This window comes from Papio anubis, chromosome 3 (assembly GCF_008728515.1).
Source record: "Papio anubis isolate 15944 chromosome 3, Panubis1.0, whole genome shotgun sequence".
In the NCBI taxonomy this organism is placed as follows: domain Eukaryota; kingdom Metazoa; phylum Chordata; class Mammalia; order Primates; family Cercopithecidae; genus Papio; species Papio anubis.
In genome coordinates, this window is record NC_044978.1 from 7,113,447 (window position 1) to 7,136,836 (window position 23,390).

Consider the following 23,390-nt stretch of genomic DNA (forward strand, 5'->3'; position numbering starts at 1 on the left):
GCTGGTCCCGGAGCAGTCAGAACACACACGCATGTATTGATTAAGTTCGCTGTCTTCTATGGGTGTGGTTTCTGGCACCCCCAAACAATGATAAGAGCAACATCAAAGATCACTGATTGAAGGTCACCGTAACAGATCTAACGCTAATGAAAAAGTTTGAAATATTTTGAGAATTACCAAAATGCAACACAGAGACATGACGTGGGCACGTGCTGTTGGAAAAATGGTGCCGACAGACTTGCTTGACGCAGGGCTGCCACAAACACTCAGTTTGTAAAAAACACGGTCTTTGGGAGGCATGATAAAGTGTAATAAAATGAGATCTTCCTGTAATACGATGAACGCATTACAAAATTATAATATCAAAGGTGAATTAATATGAGCAATAGTTCCATTTTTCACCACATTTTAAGCATACCAGATTAAACAAAGTGCCACTAAGTAGCAGAATAACGGGTCAAATTAGCAGTATTTTGCTAAGCCTTGGTAAAGTCTTTTTTGATATCCTACACAGAAACCGGGAAAGGATTGGTTCTAAAAACAGTGTAATAAGTCTTTTGCAAAGTAGTTAGTTGCTGATTCTTCGCTTTTATGAGAAATGTGATAGAACTGGCAGCTTATAGACAACATTTTTTTTTAGAAATAGATCACAATGTGATTTTTGACATATGACTAATAAGAATGTCAAATAATTGCAGAGCATCACTTAAAAAAAATTCTTCCATTGCCACTTACGTTGTAGCAAGATTTCTTTTGTTTATATTCATAAGAAAGGAAAACACGATTAGAATTGAAACTGAATTTTGCTTTATTCTTATAAGGAATATTCATCTATGAATATATAAAGCATTTGAAAAAAGTTCCCATTCATCTCAGAGAGGTATTTTCAATACATTTTCACTTTTTATGTTTCAAATTATCAAAATCTTTAACACACTTACATAAAAATTAGGTTGTTTTCAGTCAAATGTGTACAACTAATAATTGTAAGCATAATTTAATATAGAAGAAAACAGGTTTTGAAAAACATATGATCTCAAAAAATAAAAAAAATTAAATTTGTATAGCTATTTTGTTTAAGGAGGTCACAAAAGCAAAATAGTTTGAAGCCCACTGATCTATTCTAGCTTTTCCCATGAAATATGAATTTCATCTCTAAAGTGCCTGTCAACTTCTATTTGCTTCAAGTTATTACACTATTTAGAATGAATTTATTTTGAATTACAGTCTTAGAATGTGTCTTTTCTAAAAGGTAGTTGCAGATCTGACCTCTCATTCTAATCAGTGATGTAGAAATATAAGGACATCACTGATTTTTCTCTCCAAAGTCCACTGAGATGGCAGCTTAGATTAGTACAGCCTTCCTGTTTAAGCTTCCAGTTTGAATATCAGCACACTACGGTTTTGTGAAGGGGCTCTGTCTTTAAATGCTGCACTGCTGCTTTTCAAGTCACAGCCCTTCTCTCATTTGGCCAAGTCAAGTGTGTTCATTCCTGTTAGCATTTTCAAATGCTCTTTACTGATGGTAAACACACCTGGAAGTCAGTGGGCCATTGACACAGTTTGATAAACTTGTAAATACTTGCACAACCTTTTCCTCTGAAGCTCATCAGTCCTCTTAGATAAAAGCCTGGACACAGGAGTCTTTCATCATGTCCTGAATTCCAGAAAACTTTGGCTTCAGAAGAAATAAAAAAAAGGCCAGTTCTAGGGCTCTCTATCCTCCCTTACTGAGATCACTACATCCATAAAGCCCTAGAGCCTGAACCTGGGAATGATCATAGGAAACACTAAGGTTGTCTGTAGGTTTTACTAAAAGAAAAAGGAGGAAAACTGGAGGAAAAAATAGAGACAGGGCAACAGAGTGCCCTGCAGTTATTCTAAACTCAAAGCTTGAGGGTTAGGAATCAAACCAATTAAAGCCTTCACAGAAAGAATGAAATGTACCATGTCTTCAAACACAATAGGGTATCATCTTGAAGGTTTTTTTCAGCGTGTCCTGTTGTGCCTGAATGTGGGAGCCACTAGCAGTCTTTTCACCCACTAACTGTGATTTTTTTCTTTCATCAGTAAGTATGTGTCACAACAGTCTTAATGTCTTAAAAGACAGTTGTCAGAGTGTGAAAACATAAAGAGACCACATACGCAAAGCTATTGTTATTCCTCTCCTTCTTATGTGATACCCAGTTCATATGAAAACACACCAGTGGAGTGAAAGTTTTTCAGATAATGCCTTTTAAAAAGTACTTTGAACTGAAAAATGTTTTATAAATAATAGTTTACCAACCACAGATGCTGTGAGGACAAAACAGAAGATTTAAAGTCATATTGGTAATTAGGAGGTTTGGTATCTGTTTGAAAATTATTTTGTGCTATTGGAAAAATGAGTGAAAATTACAAAATCCTAAGTTGTCTGCCATACATATCATGGATTTGCCACCTGCCTATGATGTGAGTAAACAAGCCTATAATGACTGAAATGGAAAGGCAGAAAAGAAATTCACTGTCAAAGTCTAATTGCAATTGTTGTGGAATGCAAATGATAATATCATCTTAAATCCCACAGAGGCACTAATAATTAAGACATCAGGAAGCAAGGTTAAGCATTATAGACAATCAATAGCCCACCCTCCAATTCTATGACCTAACCTTGGATTCATACCCTGACTTTGAGATCTCTGAGAGAACATATCTTTTTATAAACAACCACATGCCATAATTTAGCATTGTGGATACAGAGTGTTATATCACAAGCTAAGTGAAATAAGACATAACTACTTTGCAAACATAGCTTAATGGACAAAATCAATACAGCATCTAATTAAGGAGCTATTACACATTGTAATAACACAAATACTATGAACAATATTGAACAAAACTCAGTGCTTTTGCAGCCCTGTCAGCCCCATTTCTCTAATTCACATGTTATCTTCAACCTGCTATCAAATCGAACTCTCTAGAGTTGTCTAGTACTTAAGAAAGTTGATACACGATTTAAATTTAGTAAAATTTAGTCCCAGCTACTCGGGAGGCTGAGGCAGGAGAATGGCGTGAACCTGGGAGGTGGAGTCTGCAGTGAGCCGAGATCGTGCCAAAAATTAAAAAAAAAAAAAAATTAAAAGTTAAAAGTGGCCGGGCGCGGTGGCTCAAGCACTTTGGGAGGCCGAGACGGGCGGATCACGAGGTCAGAACATCGAGACCATCCTGGCTAACACGGTGAAACCCCGTCTCTACTAAAAAATACAAAAAACTAGCCGGGCGAGGTGTCGGGTGCCTGTAGTCCCAGCTACTCGGGAGGCTGAGGCAGGAGAATGGCGTGAACCCGGGAGGCGGAGCTTGCAGTGAGCTGAGATCCGGCCACTGCACTCCAGCCTGGGCGACAGAGCGAGACTCCGTCTCAAAAAAAAAAAAAAAAAAAAAGAAAAAAAAAAAAAGTTAAAAGCAATTGCAATTATTTTAAGCAGCACAAATCATATGCACATATACACATACACACATATTTGTAGTTTTTCAACTTGTACCCATACAAAAAGAGTTCTTTTGATTGGAGAAGTCACCTGCCCTAGTTACACCGACTGAAATGTATGGCCTTTTCTTTCAGTCTTTATTATCTGAAATGATCCTGTGCTGAAATTGGGCATTTGTCTTGTCTTACTGTCCCTTTAGAAACCAAGCTGCTGTTGAAATGCTCTGTCAGCGTACACTCTGCTTTTCCCTAACGGAGATTTTCTAAATCATTGTAATAACTCGCTCGATTCCTGTCCAGCCTACAATTCACATGCTCTGGAAACAACAGCTGTGATCATCTTGCTTTGACTGCTGTAAGAATCTTGCTCAGTGCATGGCACATAATAAGTGCTCATTAAATAAATGTAAAATGAATAAATTCTATGCATTCAAGAAAAGATAATATTGCTTTCATAAAATTCAAATAACTATATATAAATAACAAATGACGGGGATTTCCATTATTGCTTTAGAGGATACTACCGATGCTGATTTAGAGAAGTGTCTTCTTAAAATTTTGCTATGAATTACAAGTGCATCATCTTGAATCACGGAATGAAGAGCAAACAATCACTGACATGCATTGAATAGCTGTCATGTTCCAATCATTGCTTGGCACCCTGCATGCATTATCTGATTCAAACCTCATTGTAAACCTTTATATTACCCTATAAAGAAATAGGAAGTGAGAGTGGTAATTTGCTTAAAGGCACCCAGTGAGTGGCAGAGCTTCAGTTCTTAGCCAGTATTCTATACTAGTACTTTGCATATACTTGATGTATGGCCCTTCACATACTTTATATCATATTATTTAGTTGTATCATTTTCACACATTCATTCAACAAATACTTTGTGAGCAACTATTACAAGCCAGAACTGTGCCAAGGGCTTGGTATACAGCAGTGAAAGAACAGACAGGATCCTTGCCTTATAGTCTAGTCATGAGACTAGATGAGATGCATTAAATAGTACTAGTGACAACCATAAACAGTTTTCAAGCATTTACTATGTACTATACACCATTGTATGTTTACACCTTTGTATATTTTCATTGAATACTCAAGAGCAAAGACCATTCTATAAAGAAAATTAGTCCCTTTTAATTGATGAGACCACTTAGGCACAAAGAAGCTATATAACCCAAGTAGCACAGGCATTAATGATCAGAACTAGGACACAAAACCTGGTGGTGAGGCTCATAAGTCTACACTCTTTATCTCTGTGTGATATTGTTTTTACATTACACTATGGTGTGATGCACAGTCAGACTGTGGAGAGCCTTGTAGGTCATTTAAAGACTTCTGACCAGAATCTAGGTCACTGAAAGGGCTTAGGCAAGGAACTGATATCTCAGATGTGTGTGTGAAGAGCGGATGAGCAAGACTGGAGACGAACAGTGCAGACAGGAGGCCACTATATCCAGCTGAGAGAAACCAGGATTCAGAAGATACTATGGGGTCAGAGTTGAAGGAACTTAGAGGCTGACTAAATATGGGAGATGAGAGAGGAGAACCAATCACTGGGCCTTCTGGACCAGTGATGAAGTGAACGATGGGGCCATTTCCTAATACAGGAATCCCTTCTTATCCATAGGGTCTATGTTCCAAGATCCCCAGTGGATGCCTGGAACTGTGGATAATATCAAACCCTATATCTACTATATTTTTTCGTATACATCCATGCCTATGATAGCTTATAAATTAGGCAAGAAAAAGATAATAATAGAACAATTATAACAATGTACTGCAATGAAAGTTAAGTGAATGTGGTCTGTCTCTCTCTCTCAAAGTATCTTAATAGTTTCAGACCACAGTGGACTACAGGTAACTAAAACCACAAAAAGCAAAACTGGAGGGGGGATGTGGGAAGGTACTGTACAGAAATCCCTGAAAGAGAGGCAAATTTGGAAAGGAAGATGGCTTGGCAATTGTATTTTCCAAACATGGCCACAACAGTATCTTCCATCCTACGTGCCCTTGTGCAATGGCACGACAGGTCCCTAGTCAAGAGGAGGAGTTTAATTCCCCTCCCCAGGAATCTTGGCTGACCTTGCTGACTTCCTGACCATCAGAATGTGATGGCAATGACAGCCTAGAATGGCCACTGCTAGGTCATACAAAGCTGGTAGCTTCTGTCATGGTCTCTCGGAGTGCTCCCAATATCCTCTTGGGATATTCCTCTTCAGAACCAGCTGCTATGTTCTAAGAGGCCCAAGCCACGTGGAAGGCCATGTTTAGGTGCCCCAGCTGGTGACTACCGTTGAGCTCAGGTCAACAGATGGCATTAACTGCCAGCCATGTGAATGAGCTACCCTGGACTTCCAGCTCGGTGGAGCCTTTGGTTAACCTTGGTTGACATCTGAAAGCAATTGTAGTGTCCTAAGTAAGAGCACAAGAACTACCTGGTAATTCACTGAACCACAAGAGATGATAACACATTGCTTTCTAAGCCACTGAGTTTTGTTATGGTTTGTTATGTAGTAACAGATAACTAAAGTAGTTGATGGGTTCTGTTTTAGACATGTGGAGTTTAAGATGCACAGAAAACACCCAAGTGGAAATGTTCCAAAGACAATTGGATAATTTTATGCAGTTGAGATCTGGAGCTGAGGAGAGACACTGGACTTCTGATTTGAGAGTTAGGAACACAGAGAATGTAACTGGAGCCATGAAAGTGGGTGACAGAATCCAGAGTGATTATGTTGTGAAGAGCAGAGTCCTGAGAAACAGCAGTGTTTCGCGATCAGGTAGACGGGAGGTGAGTCAACTAAACAGAGGTATCATAGCCAAAACAGTCAGGGAGAAAGTCAAAGGGAATGTGGCATCACAGAAGCTAAGGAAAGAATATTTCAACAGGAGGGATAGGTTAACTATTAAATGGTTCCAAAAACTCAAACATGATAAAGAATAAAGAGGTTACACCGATGCTATTGACAAAGCAATGGGTAACTCTGGAGACATCCGTTTCGGTGGTGGTAAAGGTAGAGGAGGACAGTCATGAGCAAGGAGTACTGTGAAGGCCCAACTGTAAGAGGGGTAAACAGAAGGCAGAGAAGTGATCAAAGTGACCTAGCACACTATGTTCAAGAAGGCTGGAAGCGCCGGGCGAGGTGGCTCACACCAATAATCCTAGCACTTTGGGAAGCTGAGGCAGGAGGATTGCTTGAGCTCAGGAGTTCAAGGCAGCCTGGGCAACATGGTGGAGCACTGTCTACAAAATATACAAAAATTAGCCAGGCATGGTGACATGTGTCTGTAGTCCCAGCTACTTGGGAGGCTGAGGTGGGAGGATCACTTGAGCCTAGGAGGTCGAGGCTGCAATGAGCCAAGCTGTGACTGCACCACCGCATTCCGGCCTGGGTGACAGAGTGAGACCCTGTCTCAAAAATAAAATAAAATAAAATTAAAAAATAAACAAAAAGAAGGCTGGTAGAAGAGAGAGGCAGTAGGAGGCAAAGTCAAGAGATTATTGTTTTCCAAGATGTGAAAGACTGGAATGTTCCAATGTTGACTGGATGGGATCAGTAGAATGAGGACAGTCTGAAGAGAGAGAATGGAATCGAAAGGACCCATCATGCAAAAATGAACCTGGAATATGGGGAGAAAAGGTAGAAGCACAGATCCACATACATGCAGGAATAAAGATGTGTCTACAGAAAATCAGGAGTTCCCCTTGCAAGTTTCTATTTTATTTTAATAGAATGCAAGGTCCTCTATGGAGAGAGGGTTTTGAGTACAGCAGGAGGATCTGAAATAGTTGTTGAGAAGTGCGGGGGGGAGAAGTTTGTGAGGGATAGGAGGGCTGCCGACTGTTGAAGTTGGAAAGTCAGGAGACAGGTGAAGAAATTGAAGCCCAAAGAAGTCAGTGAAGCAACTTGCTGAACGTTACAAAGTAAATAAACGAAGGCGCCAGGACTTGAGTATAGGACAGTGTGATTCTTTCCAGTACATTAGGCTAAATTAATTCCTTGGGCCAGGGGAATAAGTTTAGTTTCTGGACAGAGACCAGTGTTTGAGCTACAAACTTCATTCTTACCTCTTTATTCACTTTGTCCATTTCCATCAGTTTTGTCTAAGACCCTACACTTCTGATAACTCATCTCTAAAATCTGTAGGCAAAGAAGGTCTCAGGAATAATCAGTAAAAGATGATGGCACACAATAGAAATTCTTCTTTTAGGTACTAAATACCATTTAGAAGCTTTGGCTCAGTGTTAACTTAAATGCAAGCAGGGAGTTTACCGCACCCTTAGCACAATGATTGTTCCTTAGAATTATATTTACAAAATAAGAGTAAAATAGGACTGCATAAATAAGAGTATTACATTTAGAAGCTGTAAAATAATTTTCTCACTATGCTTTTCACAGTTCATTCTCCCAGCGAGCTTAGTTCAGAATTCTAAAGCTTTCTCAAGGGTTGTAATCGCCTAGAATTTCTAAAGAGATGATGTGATCTGCTTCTTGGATAGTATGTAAAATTTAAGTAGTGGGTGGTGGTGCATGGACACTGAGGTTCATCACGAGAGCCTAAAAGCAGTGCTTTGCAGGTACCTCCCTCCTTGAAAATAGAGTTCTCATCCACTCCCTGTGCCCCAGGCCTTTAAGTACTATATTTAGGAGATACTAAGAACTTGTATTTGGAAAAGGAAAAATAAGAATTCCTTACAATTTAGGGTTTTGGGGGCTATTCAAGGAATAATAAAGAAGGCAAGTAACTAATAGTTAGGTCACTCTTTTGACAAGGTCAGAGCCCAGACAGGGACAGCTTTTCCATGCCAGGAAATGTCTACAAATCCCCTAGTCCAGTTGGCAGTTCTCTAGTGCACTTACCTGATTCTGGGGCTTCCATTAACCATTCCCTATATAGGAGACTTTTACACATCTAGGAAGAAAGTACTTCGCTTATATGTACATACAGGTGCTCTAAAGGTGCACAGAACTATATACAACTGAATTCTATGATCATTTGGGGGAACTTCAGTCCCTCTTAGAGAAGGAGGCTACCAAAGCAGTACTTCTGAAATTACAGATCACAATATTTTGTAAAGTATGAAATTATTTTAGTGGGTTGTAAGTGGCATTTGTTAAAAATGAGAAATACAATAAAATAAAATGGAAAATTCCAGGATGCATTTTACAAGCCAAGGATAAATGTTATTTTGGGAAGCATATTTCAGATACATATGTATATGTGTGTGTACATGTTGGCTTTGATGTAGCATGTATTTCTTATTGCACTGTCATGGTCAACAGTTGAAAAGCCACTGTTTTCGAGGACTCCAGCTTCATAGAAATTTCTACTAATAAAGCCATATTCATGTGATGTTCTTTGTTCTTCCAAACCTCTGGGACTGATAAGATCCTAGGCAGCCCATTCCAGAGCTGCCCTAAATTTTCTTGCAAATCTGAATAACGAAGCACCCTGCACAAAGTTACAAAGTAAACAGGTGAAGCGGCAAGGATTTGAATGTAGGCTTCTGTGAGCTGGGGAGTGCCGATGTGAGCTGAGGCATTCCCTGGCAAAACACCAGGAGCCAGCACCCAGGCTGCGGGAGCCTCTGAGTCCACAGCTTTCTCAGGATCATGCTTTTCAAGGACTGTGAAACCAATTAGCCAAACTCTATTTTCATTTTAATCATAACAAAAGGTTAAGATGTTGTAAAATAAATAAAATATCCATAATAAGCTTTTGTCTCTTTGGTATAATTACAATTTGTTCAGTCTGTAAAAAAGTTCCCGACATGCATGGTTAATAAGTACCATTTGATCATTTTCACAGGAACCATGCATTTTAAGAGACAGTCTAAATTTCAGTCAATACAAACCAAAAATAAATATTTTTAATTTCTGTGTAGTTACTCATTTTGTTCATATGTGTGTTATTAATGTATAAAAAAACTAAGGTAATTGAAATTTATGTAATTAAAATTTCCCATCTATAGTTTCAACCCTCTTTAACCCCCTCTACAGTGACTGCCACTGTCTACGTTAGGTGGGTGACATGTCAGACACCAGCTTACAGTTCTTCTGGAACATGCAGAACTTTATATAAAAAGGTTCCATATGGCGGGAGATTCATTATTATTATAAAAATCGAATGTCGTAAAATTCCTCAACCTCCCTAAGGAGAAAGAGAAGTGTCATAAAGTATTATTATTACTAAAACAGAAGATGGAAAAAAAGAATAAAAAAGTGTGCAAAGTATTCATCACAGTAAATGGGTATATGGAACACAGCAGCATATATGTCCATTAAATGTAAAATAATTTCTTTCTAGTCTTGCAAAGAAACCAGCCACTTGAGGACAGACATATTAATGCCAAAGCTGAACACGAACATATGAGATAAGAAACAAAGAGGAAGAAGAGTTAGGGGACTGCCTAAAGGGAAATAATTTATTAATCAGATGACAGAAAAAGGCGTCTTCATCAGGTTGCTCTGAGGTATAAAGTATTATGATATTTTGCAAAAAGTCAGAGGATACCAATGCAAGACATGTACACACACACATAAATAACATAAAAGTATTTGTAATGTAAGTGTACAGATGTATATATAAATTTTTCTAAGTGTTTATATTGAAAAAATGGAATTCTCTAACCACTTAAATTCCATTTTTAATTCAGAGCCAATTGATTTCAAAATCTTTGTTAGCTCAAAGTGCAAATTCGTAAAGATTTAGAGAAAGGGCAACCAGAGAAAAGGTCAATAAATTATAATCCTTTAATGTGTTTTGCATTTAAATACTTTTATAATAAAATTAATATAGTGTTCCAACTCCACACACAAGTTGAATGAAGAAAACCTAATATACCCAAGGTAATGTAAGAGATGATACACTGAATTATAATCTATTTGCAGACAAAAAATAAAACTCAATACACACTTGCAAAAGGGAAAGGCAGAAAAGCCTAGCCATCAAATCAGAAGGCAGAAAATCGTATTATTCCTGTAATAAAAATGTGCATTTTCAACCTTTCAAGTAAATTAATTAAAAAAAACACTCATACAAAGATGGTATCTGTAATTTCGAAACCTCTTCCCTGTTCCATCTAAACTAGATGTAAGCATGGGTAAAAATAAATTTATAGAAAAGCGACGTTAAAAGAAAAACACAGGATACATAATTCTTTCGCTTACCATTGTCTCCAGAAGGCAATGACACAGTGTTTGTTGGCATGGTATCCGAATTCACTTTTCCATTCTCAAATGTGTCATTTTCAGTCTGCTGTAGCTGCCAGTTGAGGCCAAAGAGATGCATTGCTGGGGGGAATAAACACACGTTGTTTAAAGGTCTGCTGCCTTCAGCTACAACAGCAATCGCTAAGCATGTGTAAAACCAGAGTCACAGGTTAACTTAAAATTTCCATTTTCGGAAATACCAAGGATAACTGCGCAATGAAAATTATAAAACAAGGAGTTCCTCAAACAAATATAATTTACATAGCAATGCAGTGCAATATGGTGGCACTTCAATAACAATTTCATACTATTCAGTTCATTGGTACCAGGAAACTCTTAGAAATCAATCATTATTTGCTCTAATGGCTCTGAGTTCCATTTTTCACCATTTTTTAAGTAACCGGTACAACACTGTATAACAGCATTTGCCAAACTTACTAGACCACAAGTCACTTGCAAATTTATGTAACTTTGCTGCAACACCTGTAGATGCTTAACAGCCATGATCCTCTGGGTTAAGGTAAAAGCAAAAACTGGTCTCACAGATGAATTTGTTGGTACATGAAATTCAGCTGTACAAAATATAATCCAATTTGAATATTCTAAACTTGGGATGAGTAATTTTTGAATTGACATACAATTTAATAATGGTACAGATGAAAAAGCATGCATATGTGTCAGGTAATTTCAAGTGAGTTTCTGATGGGGGTAAAATAATTTCATAAATTTATATTTAATAAATTTATTAAAATTTATAATTGTGTTTACTAGTTTGCTTTATTTAAAAAAAATTTTTAAAAATAACTAGAAGACTATATAACCATAAATGTTAAGTTTTAAGTTCCAGACATAATTTGAAATGAATACACTTTTTATTATTTTTCTTAATTTATTGACACTATTTAGAAAAATATGTCACTGCTATATTCACCTAATATACTATTCATTTGTGCTGCACAGAATATAGCTTAGGGACTAACCCCTAAGGAAGGTTAAATATCTATAGGGAAGCCCAGCGATGGTCATATTACCATATCATGAAAGAGAACTTTTTTGATATTTTTAGACATTATTTTACTTGCTGTATATACTGGAATTCACCAGAGCGATGGAGGAAGAATAAGAAGGCAGTGTCTACCTTTTTGATTACCACTGTCAAAAAGCCCTTCAGACCCAATATGGTTAGACTTTGGTTCAATCTTCAGTCTAGAATTTAGTCTTGGACAAATTATGTGATATTGTTAGAGATTAGGTTTACTTTTAAAAGGAGGTTTGTTACAACTACCTTATTTAATTTAAGCTCAGGTGAGAAGGTGTGGGCCAGAAGATTCTAGACAGGGCATATGAAGGAGAGCTGGCACAAAGCTAGGCAGTTCTTACTGCTGAGGTATTTTATTTAGTCTGGAATCCAGGTTACTGAACTATTTGGAGTCACCTGACTAGACCATGGCACCCCTCAATAAACAGTCCCTTCTGTCTGCAATGCTTCTCTCTGACAGGGAAATACCTGTGCATCCCTCACACCCTGACTGGGTGAAGTGTTTATTCTAAGACTATTTTAGTTCACTTTTGTGTCTCATTTGTAAGACATAACTTTATATAAGGATACAGTGCCTGATACCTAGTAGGTCTCAATAAGTATCTGTCAAATAAATGGATTAAAGTTAGGAATATTCTATTTTCTGAGATTTTAAAAATCTAAGAAAACACTGTGTGGATAAAAATATAGTAATTGAGAGAAAAAGTTAATACATAGAAAACAAATGCATAGATGGCTAAGAGAGGAGAACATGTTAATCGCTGATGAATGACTGCTTTACTATAACGCTGTCTGAAAAGCAGTTGACTGAAAGTCTACTACTACTATATGTCATTAACTAAACTTCAAAAATTTGGTAGTTTTACGATTTTCTATTAACAGTCCACATTCTTTTGTTAATAATACCTGATATAAAAGCATGCTATAGTAAGAAAGATACCAAAAATAGGCAGACAGCTACATCTACCCTGTATATTTTAAATAAATGTATATACTCACACTCCCTGCTGAAGTTATCCTTGGCCAGCAATTCCTCTTAAACTCTGATTTTGATGGATTAAGATATAGGTTATAGAATTCTTGAATTTACAAGTTGTCATCTTGTAAACAGGTATAACTTCATGTGTCATTTTGCATTAAATTGCATAGTGTTTGACTTGCTAAACATTTATCACTTCATACATTTTTCAGGGTTTCAGATGCTTCACCAAGTTTTTGAACAAAACAATGGGAGCTAGTTTTGCATAGAGTAAAATGTTTGACAGACATACTCTGGCATAGCAGCAACAAATATTCCAAGAGGGTCAAAGTTTCCACACAAAATAATTTGTCATCATTGTGATCTTTTAACATAAAAAGTCTTCTTGCCCGATAGGTTTGCTCATATTATCAGTTTTAATAGATTTTTGAAGAGTAGACGTAATCCACGGGACCCTGCGCAGATGTCATATGTTAAACAGTAATGTGATGTTTATGTTGGGAGAGCTATTTTATTTTTTGCCAGATAGGCAAGAACTGTATATTTTTATTACAGAGAATCTCAATAAAATGGGATGCTGGTTCTACTTAAGATGCTACATAATGAGACTCATATCCAAAAACATGATCTCTTAATACTGCACTGAAAACAGAAACCAACAAGTTGTTTGGTCTTAGGGTATCATCTACTTTGAAATTATTGGTGTTTCATATTTAGTGATGCCCTTGACACTCATTATGTATAATTTAAGATATGCATACAAATGCAGGGTGTTAGTGGGGTTGACTCTCCAAAGTTAGAAAGAGAGAGGAGACAGAGAGAGGAGAAAAAGAAGAGAGAGGAGAGAGAGAGGCAGGCAGCAAGCTCATAAAAGTCAAGAATGCTACAGAAATTACTGAGCAGTGGTGTAATAAAACTAAATGGGGTATCTGGCAGAAAAAAAGGGAAAATTAGCCAAATCAAATACATCTGAAAATAAAGAAGGCTAAGTCCAGTTCTTCAATGCCAGAGTTGGAAAGCAGAACTGAACTCATGGAAAAGCATCTGCTGCCACTATTCGTGGGTGGCACCACGGATCCTTGGTTTAGGCATGTCCCAATGTAGGGCGTGCAGACAGCGGCAAGAAGCAGCTGGGGGCGCTGTGCTCTTCTGAGTCCCTTACTGCTCTGGGTCTCAGGTGAGGAGGTAAAGCCAGGAGTGATACCACGCATTCCCGGCCCCAGACACGGTCCTTGTGCTGGTGGTAGAACATCATGATGCAATATACATTTTAAACCATTCATTGAACAAACACTGTGTGTCATGAACTGTACTGGTACTTCACTGGCATTATCTGTAATCTTCACAAAGATTCTGTTGAATGGTTATTATGACTTTTTTTTTTCTCATTTTAAATCCAAGAAAGTGGAGATTTGTTGAGAGTTGAAGGTTTTTTGAGAGTTTGCATGCAGTTTGCAATGGACGTTAACCTCAAACCCCGACCTTCCGATGACAAAAGACATATCACTACATACCTCTGTATTCTACCAGTGGGTAGTGGGATGTGAAAATCCGTACAGAAGGAAGTGAAACGCAGCTTGTGTGTGGGCCACAGGCTACGATAACACTTCTCTACTACATCCAGGACACTGCAGGCTGGGGCAGTATGCGGGGGCTGGTGCCGAGGATATCAGTAGGTAACATCTGTGTGTCCTGGGCACAGTTCTACACAGTACTTTCCCACTATTCTGTCGGAAACTAAAGTTTTACAGTAATATGATGATGATAGTAATGAAATTAAGAACAGGCTATTTTGTTTAACTCCAAGATTCTTAAAAAACAACAATTTAAAAGTTACAAAAGTACAAAAGCATTGTAATTGTGAATTTTAAGGTTATAGCAATAATATTCATGTAGATTTAATAATGAAAAATTTTTATTTCTAGTATTATGCTTCTTAGTTTTATGTCATTTCCATGTATTTCTAGGTGAATATAACAGTGAAAGGGCCATGGATTCATATCCAAAATGTTATCCAAGGCAGAATGAAATTTGTAGGTGACAGCAGTACTGCCTATCTGACATATATATGTATCAGTGTGTTTTTCACAATATAAAAAACCTCAAAGTCCATTATCTTCCTTTTTTGTAGAAAGAATGATTATACTTGCGCCATGAGGTAAATATAATCAGAAGTTGTCCAAATGTTAAAACTGGCAAATACAAGATTTTTACCAACTATAAATGGGAGTATTTTGCAAGATAATTCTTCAGTTGGTTGTCTGGAATTGGGATATATTTTCTCATATCAAAAATCTCAGAAAGGGTGGTTAAGTCTCCAGTGCATCTACAAAAGTCTGTCTATATATCCCATAGAAATATGTATCCACCTAGCAACAAAAGGCACAAGCAAGAATGTTCACAGAAGCATTATTTGTAATAGCCTCAAACTGGAAACAACCCCAGACTTGACATCTGGCAGCAGTAGAATGGAAAAACAAATTACAGGCCAGATATACAATGGAATTCTACACAGCAGCATTAGGAATGAGCTGCTGGTAGACACAACAATACAGATGAATCCCACAAGCCTAATGTTGGGGAAAAGAAACCAATCACACACAGAAAGTGAATACTGTATAAGTTCATGTATATAAAGTTCAGAGGCAGGTAAAATCAACTGAGAAGAATGAAAGTCACCACGGTGATGACCTCTAGGAAGGAAGGAACAGGTAGCGGCTGGCATAGTCCCTAGAGGTTTCTGGAGTGCTGCTCAGAGTCTACCTGGGAGGTGGTTCCACTGGTGTGTTCACTTATCATGATCCACATACTTTTCTAAATGTGTACTATACTTAAATAAAAATTACTCAGGGCACGGTGGCTCACCCCTGTAATCCTACCTGGCAGTTTGTGAGGCTGAGGTGGGCGGATCACCTGAGGTCAGGAGTTTGAGACCAGCCTGGCTCTACTAAAACTACAAAAATTAGGCAAGTGTGGTGGCAGGTGCCTGTAATCCCAGTTATTTGGGAGGCTGAGGCAGGAGAATTGCTTGAACCTGGGAGGTGGAGGTTGCAGTGAGCTGAGATCATATCACTGCACTCCAGCCTCGGTGACAAAGTGAGGCTCTGTCTCAAACCCTACCCCCCTCCCAAAAAAAAACAAACAGGCAAGCAAAAAAGAAAAAAACAAAAAACACTTAAAAGTAATCCATCTAACACTCAGCATAGCTAAAAATAACATACATTTTTTTACCCTCCCTAAATCTTCCCTAAAAGTGGTTTTCTCTATAAGGCTATCAGGCTTTCCTTTCCACGATGTTGCGGCTGAGGCAACGGTGACGGTCAGTGCTCCAGCCCCAAGAGGTAACGAATAAATCAGGTGCAGAGTGAAGACACAGTACAGAAGAAGGGCACATGACACCACCGGGTGGGAGGAAAAGGAAAGAGTCAGGAAAGACTCAGTGCAAATCTCAGAAAGTACAAACTTTGAGGAGGAAGGCAATACAATTAAACAAATTCATGTATTGTGGTGATGACTGTCAGCTCATGGCCCTCCCCAACTGATTTTTAGTTTAAAAACATGATTTGTCTTGGCACAAATGTAAAGAAATGGAAACCCTTGTGTGCTGTTGGCTAGGAATGCAAAATGTTGCAAACACTATGGAAAACAATATGGTGATTCCAAAAAAAAATTAAATATAGAAATACCATATGATCCAGCAATCCCGCTTCAGGCTACACACCCAAAAGAACAAGAATTAAGGTCTTGAAGAGATATGTACACACTTGTTTTCATACCAGCACTATTCACAACAGTCAAGAGGTGGAAGTAACCCAAATGCCCATCGGTGGATGAATGGAGAAAGACAATGTGGTTATACACACAATGGAAGAGTATTCTGCCTTAAAAAGGAAATCTTGTCACATGCTGTAGTACGTGACATGCAAACTTTGAGGACTATGTTAAATGAAGTCAGTCAGTTAAAAATACTGTATAATTCCACTTGCATGGACTAGCTGAAGTAGTCAAAGTCATAGAATCTTAAAAGTAGAACGGTGGTGACCAGGGGTGGGAAAGAGGGAGAAATGGAGAGCTGTTTGATAGGGACAGAATTTTAGCTTCATACTAGCAAAACATTTTGTAAATCTAATGCACAACAATGTGAATTCTACTGAGCTATACATTTAAAAATGTGTAAGATGATAACTTTTTTAAATGTATTAAATGTGTGTCTTACTAGAATTTAAAACAGGAACTATTATAACTTGTCACCCTGCAGAAAATCATTGTTGTTAAGATGAAGAAATGGGACTGTGACACAAAGTGGGAAACTTAACCCAGAAGGTATGAAGTGACCAGCATCTGACTGTATCTGACTGTATAATGAAGGTCTCTGTGTTTGCTCCTTCAACTTAAGCATGTTTACAAATGGTTTAGAAGAGATGAAAAAGCAATGTTTGGGGTATAAATGTCATGCTTACTTACAGAATCAGGATTTTCAAGGATTTCTTAATTCTGATTTCTTTTAAATTATTGTTTAATTCCTCTCTTTCCCTTTACTACCAGGTATCTCAAAAGAAGAGACCACAATATATACTTCCTCAGCACACACTTCTTTTCTCCTCACTGACTGATGTTCCTCATTACCGTGCTAAAATCTCTCTCACAGTGGTTATGAGTATCTCTTCTTTTATTTTTATGTATGTATGTTATGTTTGAGATGAAGTCTTGCTCTGTCACCCAGGCTGGAGTGCAGTGGCGCAATCCCGGCTCACTGCAGCCTCCACCTCCCGGGTTCAAGCTATTCTTGTGCCTCAGTCTCCTGAGTAGCTGGGATTACAGGCATCCGCCACCACACCCAGCTAATTTTTATATTTTTAATAGAGAAGAGGTTTCACCAGGTTGGTCAGGCTGGTCTTGACCTCCTGACCTCAAGCAATCCACAGGCCCCGGCTTCCCAAAGTGCTGGGATTACAGGAATGAGCCACTGTGCCCAGCTGGTATCTCTTAAATTGCCACATCCAGTAGCCTCATGCCAATATTCATCCTGTTTACATCTCAAGAGTACTGGGCATTATTAGCCACCCATCTTCAATACTTTATTTTCCTTTCATAATCCTCCTGGTTCTCTTCCCAGCTCTCTGCTGGTTCCCAGTTGTTCTCCTTAAATCATTATGTGGAAGTCTTACAGGCTATTCACAAGTAATCAAATTCTCCTGGACATATATTGGAGTTACCCTTCCCTGCCCTTCTGAAGCCTTATAACTTTGCTTTAGATAAAGATTTTTGGGCAAAAGTAGTATGTCTTACCTCTGTGAGGAAGATTTAAAAACCAGTATGTAATGTGTTGCATTCCCATGCAGTAATCATGCAAATGTGCTGAGTAGTGTTTCTATCAAGTCTAGGTCCTTGAGTGAGCAGAACCCCCTTGACAAGAACCACCCTGCACATGTAGCTTAAGCAACAATAAACCGCCATGTTAAGCCACTGTAGTAGGTAGCCTCTGAGATGGTCCCAGATAAGCCCTGCCTTCTGGTATTCACACCCTTGTATAATTCACTCCCCTTGAGTTTAGGCTTGATTTAGTGACTTGCTTACAATGGCAAGCACATGGCAGAAATAATGGAATGTCTCTTGAGCTTAGGTTACGAAAGACTTCAGCTTCTGTTTTGGTTGTTCTCTCTCTCTCTCCTGGACTGCTTTCCATGGTGAAAACCAGCTGTCATATCATGAGGCAGCCTCATAAAGAGGCCCATGTGATAAGAGACTGAAGTGTGCCAAAGACCATGTGTGTGAGTTTGGAAGCACATCCACCAGCACCAGTTGAGCCTTCAGATGAAACAGCAGACCCAGTCTGTGGTTTGACTGTAACTTATAGACTGCGAGGCAGAGGCACCCTGCTAAGTTGGGCCCAGCTGCAATTACAGACTGATACAGCCATTCAGGTTTTTAGGGTTGTTTTTAACCACTCCACAACCTGCCTACTCCTGACCTACACCATGCCTCCATGTATTCCCCAAAATATAGACATTCACCAAAGTCCTTCCTTGACCTTCCTTTCATGTTAACCACTTTTATAATATCAACTCCCAATTCCATGTGGATGGATGACTTTGAAATATGTGTCTCTTAACACTGAATTCTTTCCTGACTGAGCTATACTTCAAACTTTGCATTTTTCTACTAGAGCTACCGAGAAATCCTGTGGTACTTCAAACTTTACTAAAGACAAAATAAATGGTCTTTATCTTCATAATTGTTTTGCTTTCTGGGTTTCTTTTTTCTGTTCATGATATCACTTTAGCTTGGGCAGTGAAGTCACTGATATCATGAACAGAAAAAAGAAACCCAGAAAACAAAACAATTATGAAGATAAAAACCATTTGTTTTGTCTTTAGTAAAGTTTGAAGTACCACAGGAATCCCTTTAAAATAAGTTGTAACAGCTGACATTTGTCATCTATAAAATTAATGAGTATACTTTTTATATTATCACCCAAGTCAATGAGAAAAAAATTATAGTATTATCAACTCAGGAGTGACTTACATGGATATTAAGTCATTGATCATGGTCAAAACCTATGTTACTAACAGCTAAATAGGCTACTCTAGACTGCATCTTTTTAGGTTGTCTTGTGGTATTCATGAACTGTAACCATTTTAAGATATTAAAAATTAAATCTTTTGTATGTAATTAAAAAATTAATTCTATAAACTCTTAGTATGTTTCTGTAGATTTTTCCAATAATTAAGAAAAAAACCTTGTTAATTGAAATAATTTTGAGATAATATGTTAAAAAAGATCTATCAGTAATTCTATGAAGGAATTTTTTTTTTACACACAAAGACCATTAAAGTGAGAGAAATGACAGCATGCATTCCTTTTATTTTCCAAGGCTGGAGACGAACAGAATCCATGGTTTATAGTTATTTCGCCTCCTCCCCATAAAATAAAAAGGGGGCATGCCATTGTTTTTAACCTGTATATGTTGGTTTGACACTTAAAAGCCAGCATGTGGAACACTTGAAACCCAAAATGTGTAATTAAAGAAAATTATATACCACCAAGTAACAAATTCAGTGCCATTTTTAGTTCCATGTTGAGAAAAAAAGGTGCCAAATTTTGATCTCGTCTCTGGGGACCATGCCACTGAAGTTGTTACCACAGCTACTATTATTTCTACTGGCATGCTTGAGTTCCCAGATCCTGCCAAAAATGGATAGGAAGGAGGGGTGATGACAGCTGGTGACATAGTCCAGCAATTGCCAGAACCTTGGAGCAAATTACAGAGGATGTTGTGAAGGGAACACAGACGCGAGCACCCAGCCATCAGTCACCTGAAGGTGGCGTGTGCCACCAGAACCCTGAGGAGTGTGTTCTGAAGCTCTGGCAACGCAGAGCAGTGTGCTTGGAGGGTCTGCCAGGGTTGGTTAAATGCTGTTTAATGTTACAAGATCAAGTGAACATTCTCACAAAGACAAAGAGGATGAGGTAATATGGGAAAGAGAGTCTGGTAAGAAAAACTGACTTTAAAAATACCACACTGAAAATGTCTGCCATTCCGTTTTGTTTAGTCTCCCAAACCTCAAAGTTCATCTAAGCAAGCAAGGAGCTAGAGTTTCCCTTTCTTGCAATTCACTTCACATCCACTGTGGTACACTTCCAAAAGGAATCTTTCTGAGAAAGATTCATTAGGAACATATTAAGTTGCAGAAAATAAAATCAGAGTCTGACATCAGATAGGTAAGTGCACTGTTTTCAACACAGATTGTCTATTGCATCTTGTGGGACCTTTTGTTTGTATTAAAAGAGACTGGAGTCCCAGTCTGAATTCTGGCTCTAAATAGTTGTGGAACTTTGGCAAGTTACTGGATCTTTCTGAGGCTTGGCTCTCTCATTTACAAAGAAAATCTGAAGGGTTTGCACTAGATGACCTCTAAGGTCTCTTCCAGATTTATATTCTATGATGTTAATATATTTTAAAACATAAATATTTAGGCTAAATTATTGAGTACAGGCAAAAATACCTGGCATCAATAAGATACCAACACATTAGAATACTAAAGTTGTTCTTGATTTTAATTTTTAAACTACATTGCATAGAGTCAAACTATCATGTTATACATATGATTCCTTGGATATCTTGGCCTTTGAATGCAGAATTGTTTCATTTTATGTATCAATTTCATGAATACATAAATATACATGATGCCCATATGTAATAATCAGATTTCACAGAAAAAATAAGAAAGATACTCTTAAATATAGGGCAATCATTTGATTGGACACACGCATCCAGAGTAAAAGCAAGCTTTCAATGTAAAATGAAAGCATCGCATGTGAAGACTGCAGTTTGTAACTTGGACCCCTACTGGTCTAAACTGTCATTAGGAACACATAGTTCTTCATAAATCAGCTTTCGTTTTGGATTTCCTGCTGTGTTCATGTACATGTTGACAGAATGTGTTGGCCAATATTTTGGCATTCTAATTTGTTATTATTTGTTATTAACTTTTAAGGCTAATATTATTTCAACACTCTATACATGCTGACCCAAATATTGTTATTTTAAATCAATATTTCTTTTGAAAGCTTTCATATTAATATGCACTCCAGTTGTCATTAAGGAAAAGAAAATTATTCTGTCAACTGTAGGATATTTATATTCAAAAGAACTAACATTTGATATAGCAAGTTCCTCTTTGCATTATAAGATAACATTCTAAAAGTGTAGACTTTATGAGCGAACAGGTTTGGAGGGAGATACAGAATGGCTGCCAATATTTTATATTTCTATGCTGTTTATCCTTTCCATCCTTTCTTGGCATAATGCAATTAATGGGAAAAAAGAATCATATTGGCTATCAAAATGCCTTGATGGGAACACACAGTGATTTAACTTTGAAGGTTTGTTTCTGCCAGGATATTTGACTCATATTCTTTTATAAATGATAACATTAAACAATTCTACTTTTAAGTTTCATTGCATTTTTTCTTTCTGAACTACGTGGATGCAGTGTAAGACACCAATGGATGTGGCTCAGGAAATGCTAATTCCAGAGCTGCCTTTGACAGCCAATGCTGAAGCTGACAAAACGAAAATCAAGCTGTTGCTTCTGTCACAGAGAGAATTAAGTTAGAATTTCTAAAACCGACCGTTTTCCTGATGTTTCATTAGTTTTCTCGTGTTTAAAGGGTCTGTTCTCTGCATAAAAGAAGGACTGATCCTCCAATCTAATGGAAAGAACAAAGTGTTAACCATCAGGATCAGCGGCCCAATGGGGTCAGCCATTATCTACAAGCTAGAGAATTTTTCAGATAACACTTGTCAATACTGAAGAGCATGGTAAGAGGACTTATTTCAGTAACATTCAAAATACAGAATGAAATCATTTACATGATTTGTGAGTTATTCCCTGCTTCCCAAAATATTGAATTTGCTGTTACTGTGAAATGTATGTAACAGAGGATTCATTAGTGAGTTACCTGCAGCTTTGCCATTGCAATCCAATAGATCTATCTCATTATTCTAAAGCTTGCAGCACTCATTCAACTTTCATTTGGATTCCTTTCTTCCATAACAGCTTTAGAATTGCATACATAGGCCAGGTGCGGTGGCTCACACCTGTAATCCCAGCACTTTGGAAGGCTGAAGCAGGCAGATCACTTGAGGTCAGGAGTTTGAGACCAGCCTGGCCAACATAGCAAAACCCCGTCTCTGCTACAATCACAAAAATTAGCCAGGCGTGGTGCAGCACACCTGTAATTCCAGCTTCTCAGGAGGCTAAGGCAGGAGAATCGCTTGAACCCATGAGGCGGAGGTTGCAGTGAGCTGAGATGGTGCCACTGCACTCCAGTCTGGGTGACAGAGCAAGACTCTGTCTCAAAAAAAAAAAAAAAAGTAACAAATGTTTATGTATGCTACTGACTTACTCAAGCATAAAATTATTTCTTCACTTGTTTTGGCTTTTTAAAAAATGGTAAAATATACAAACTGAAAATTATAATTCTTTGAAATTTTAAGGCATTGTAATCACCATTATTGAAAGATCCAACTATTGAAATATGGAGATCCTGAGAAGAATGTCAGTATACTAAAACATGGCAAAATCCAGAAAAACAGCTCCTGTGTAATGGTCCAGTTCTCCTCCAAGGGGTTACATTTGAGAGAGACACTGATTTGTGAGTGCGTGTATATGTGTGTGTGTTTGCACAGGTGCATGTGTATGTCCAGAGGAAACCTGAAACAAAATCAATGATCCTTCAGAAATGTAGGCACAACCAGCTCGTGTGATTTGTTATTTATCATTCAATCAACAAAGATGAAGTGGGTACCTGCCTTATCAAGTTTGGCTGGCTGTGAGAAGCAGAGAGCTGTGGAGCCCACTCGGCCTCTGGATGCCTGCAGCACCTTGTAGGTAAGGGTTATTCGGACAGATCACATCAGTCTCCTATAAGCATCTCATCTTACTCCTCTGGCAGGTGAGAAAAACGTTCTTATGAAGTCTGCTTTCCATTTGCTCCCCTTTAATCTGGGATCGCTCAGAGAGCAGTTTTCCTTAGTTATTACTAACTTAACCATTATTAATGAATATTTATGGCGCATTTCTTGAAATATATTTCAAAGCAAAACACAGAGGAAGTTGCAGTCTCTGATCCCTGGGAGACTTGCTCACACTGCCAGCCTGTTTCTGTATTTGGTGGTC

General features: G+C 38.0%; 1 protein-coding gene across 10 annotated transcripts in view; it reads right to left on the reverse strand.

Moving 5' to 3' along the window:
- Positions 1–23,390, reverse strand: part of TENM3 (teneurin transmembrane protein 3) — a 1,346,134-nt gene that overhangs the window by 132,400 nt on the left and 1,190,344 nt on the right. For all 10 annotated transcript variants that reach the window (XM_009207910.4, XM_009207907.4, XM_009207902.4 and 7 more), the window contains one exon: positions 10,646–10,768. In XM_009207910.4, the coding sequence (XP_009206174.2) occupies positions 10,646–10,768 (123 nt within the window). The remainder of the gene's footprint in view (positions 1–10,645; positions 10,769–23,390) is intronic.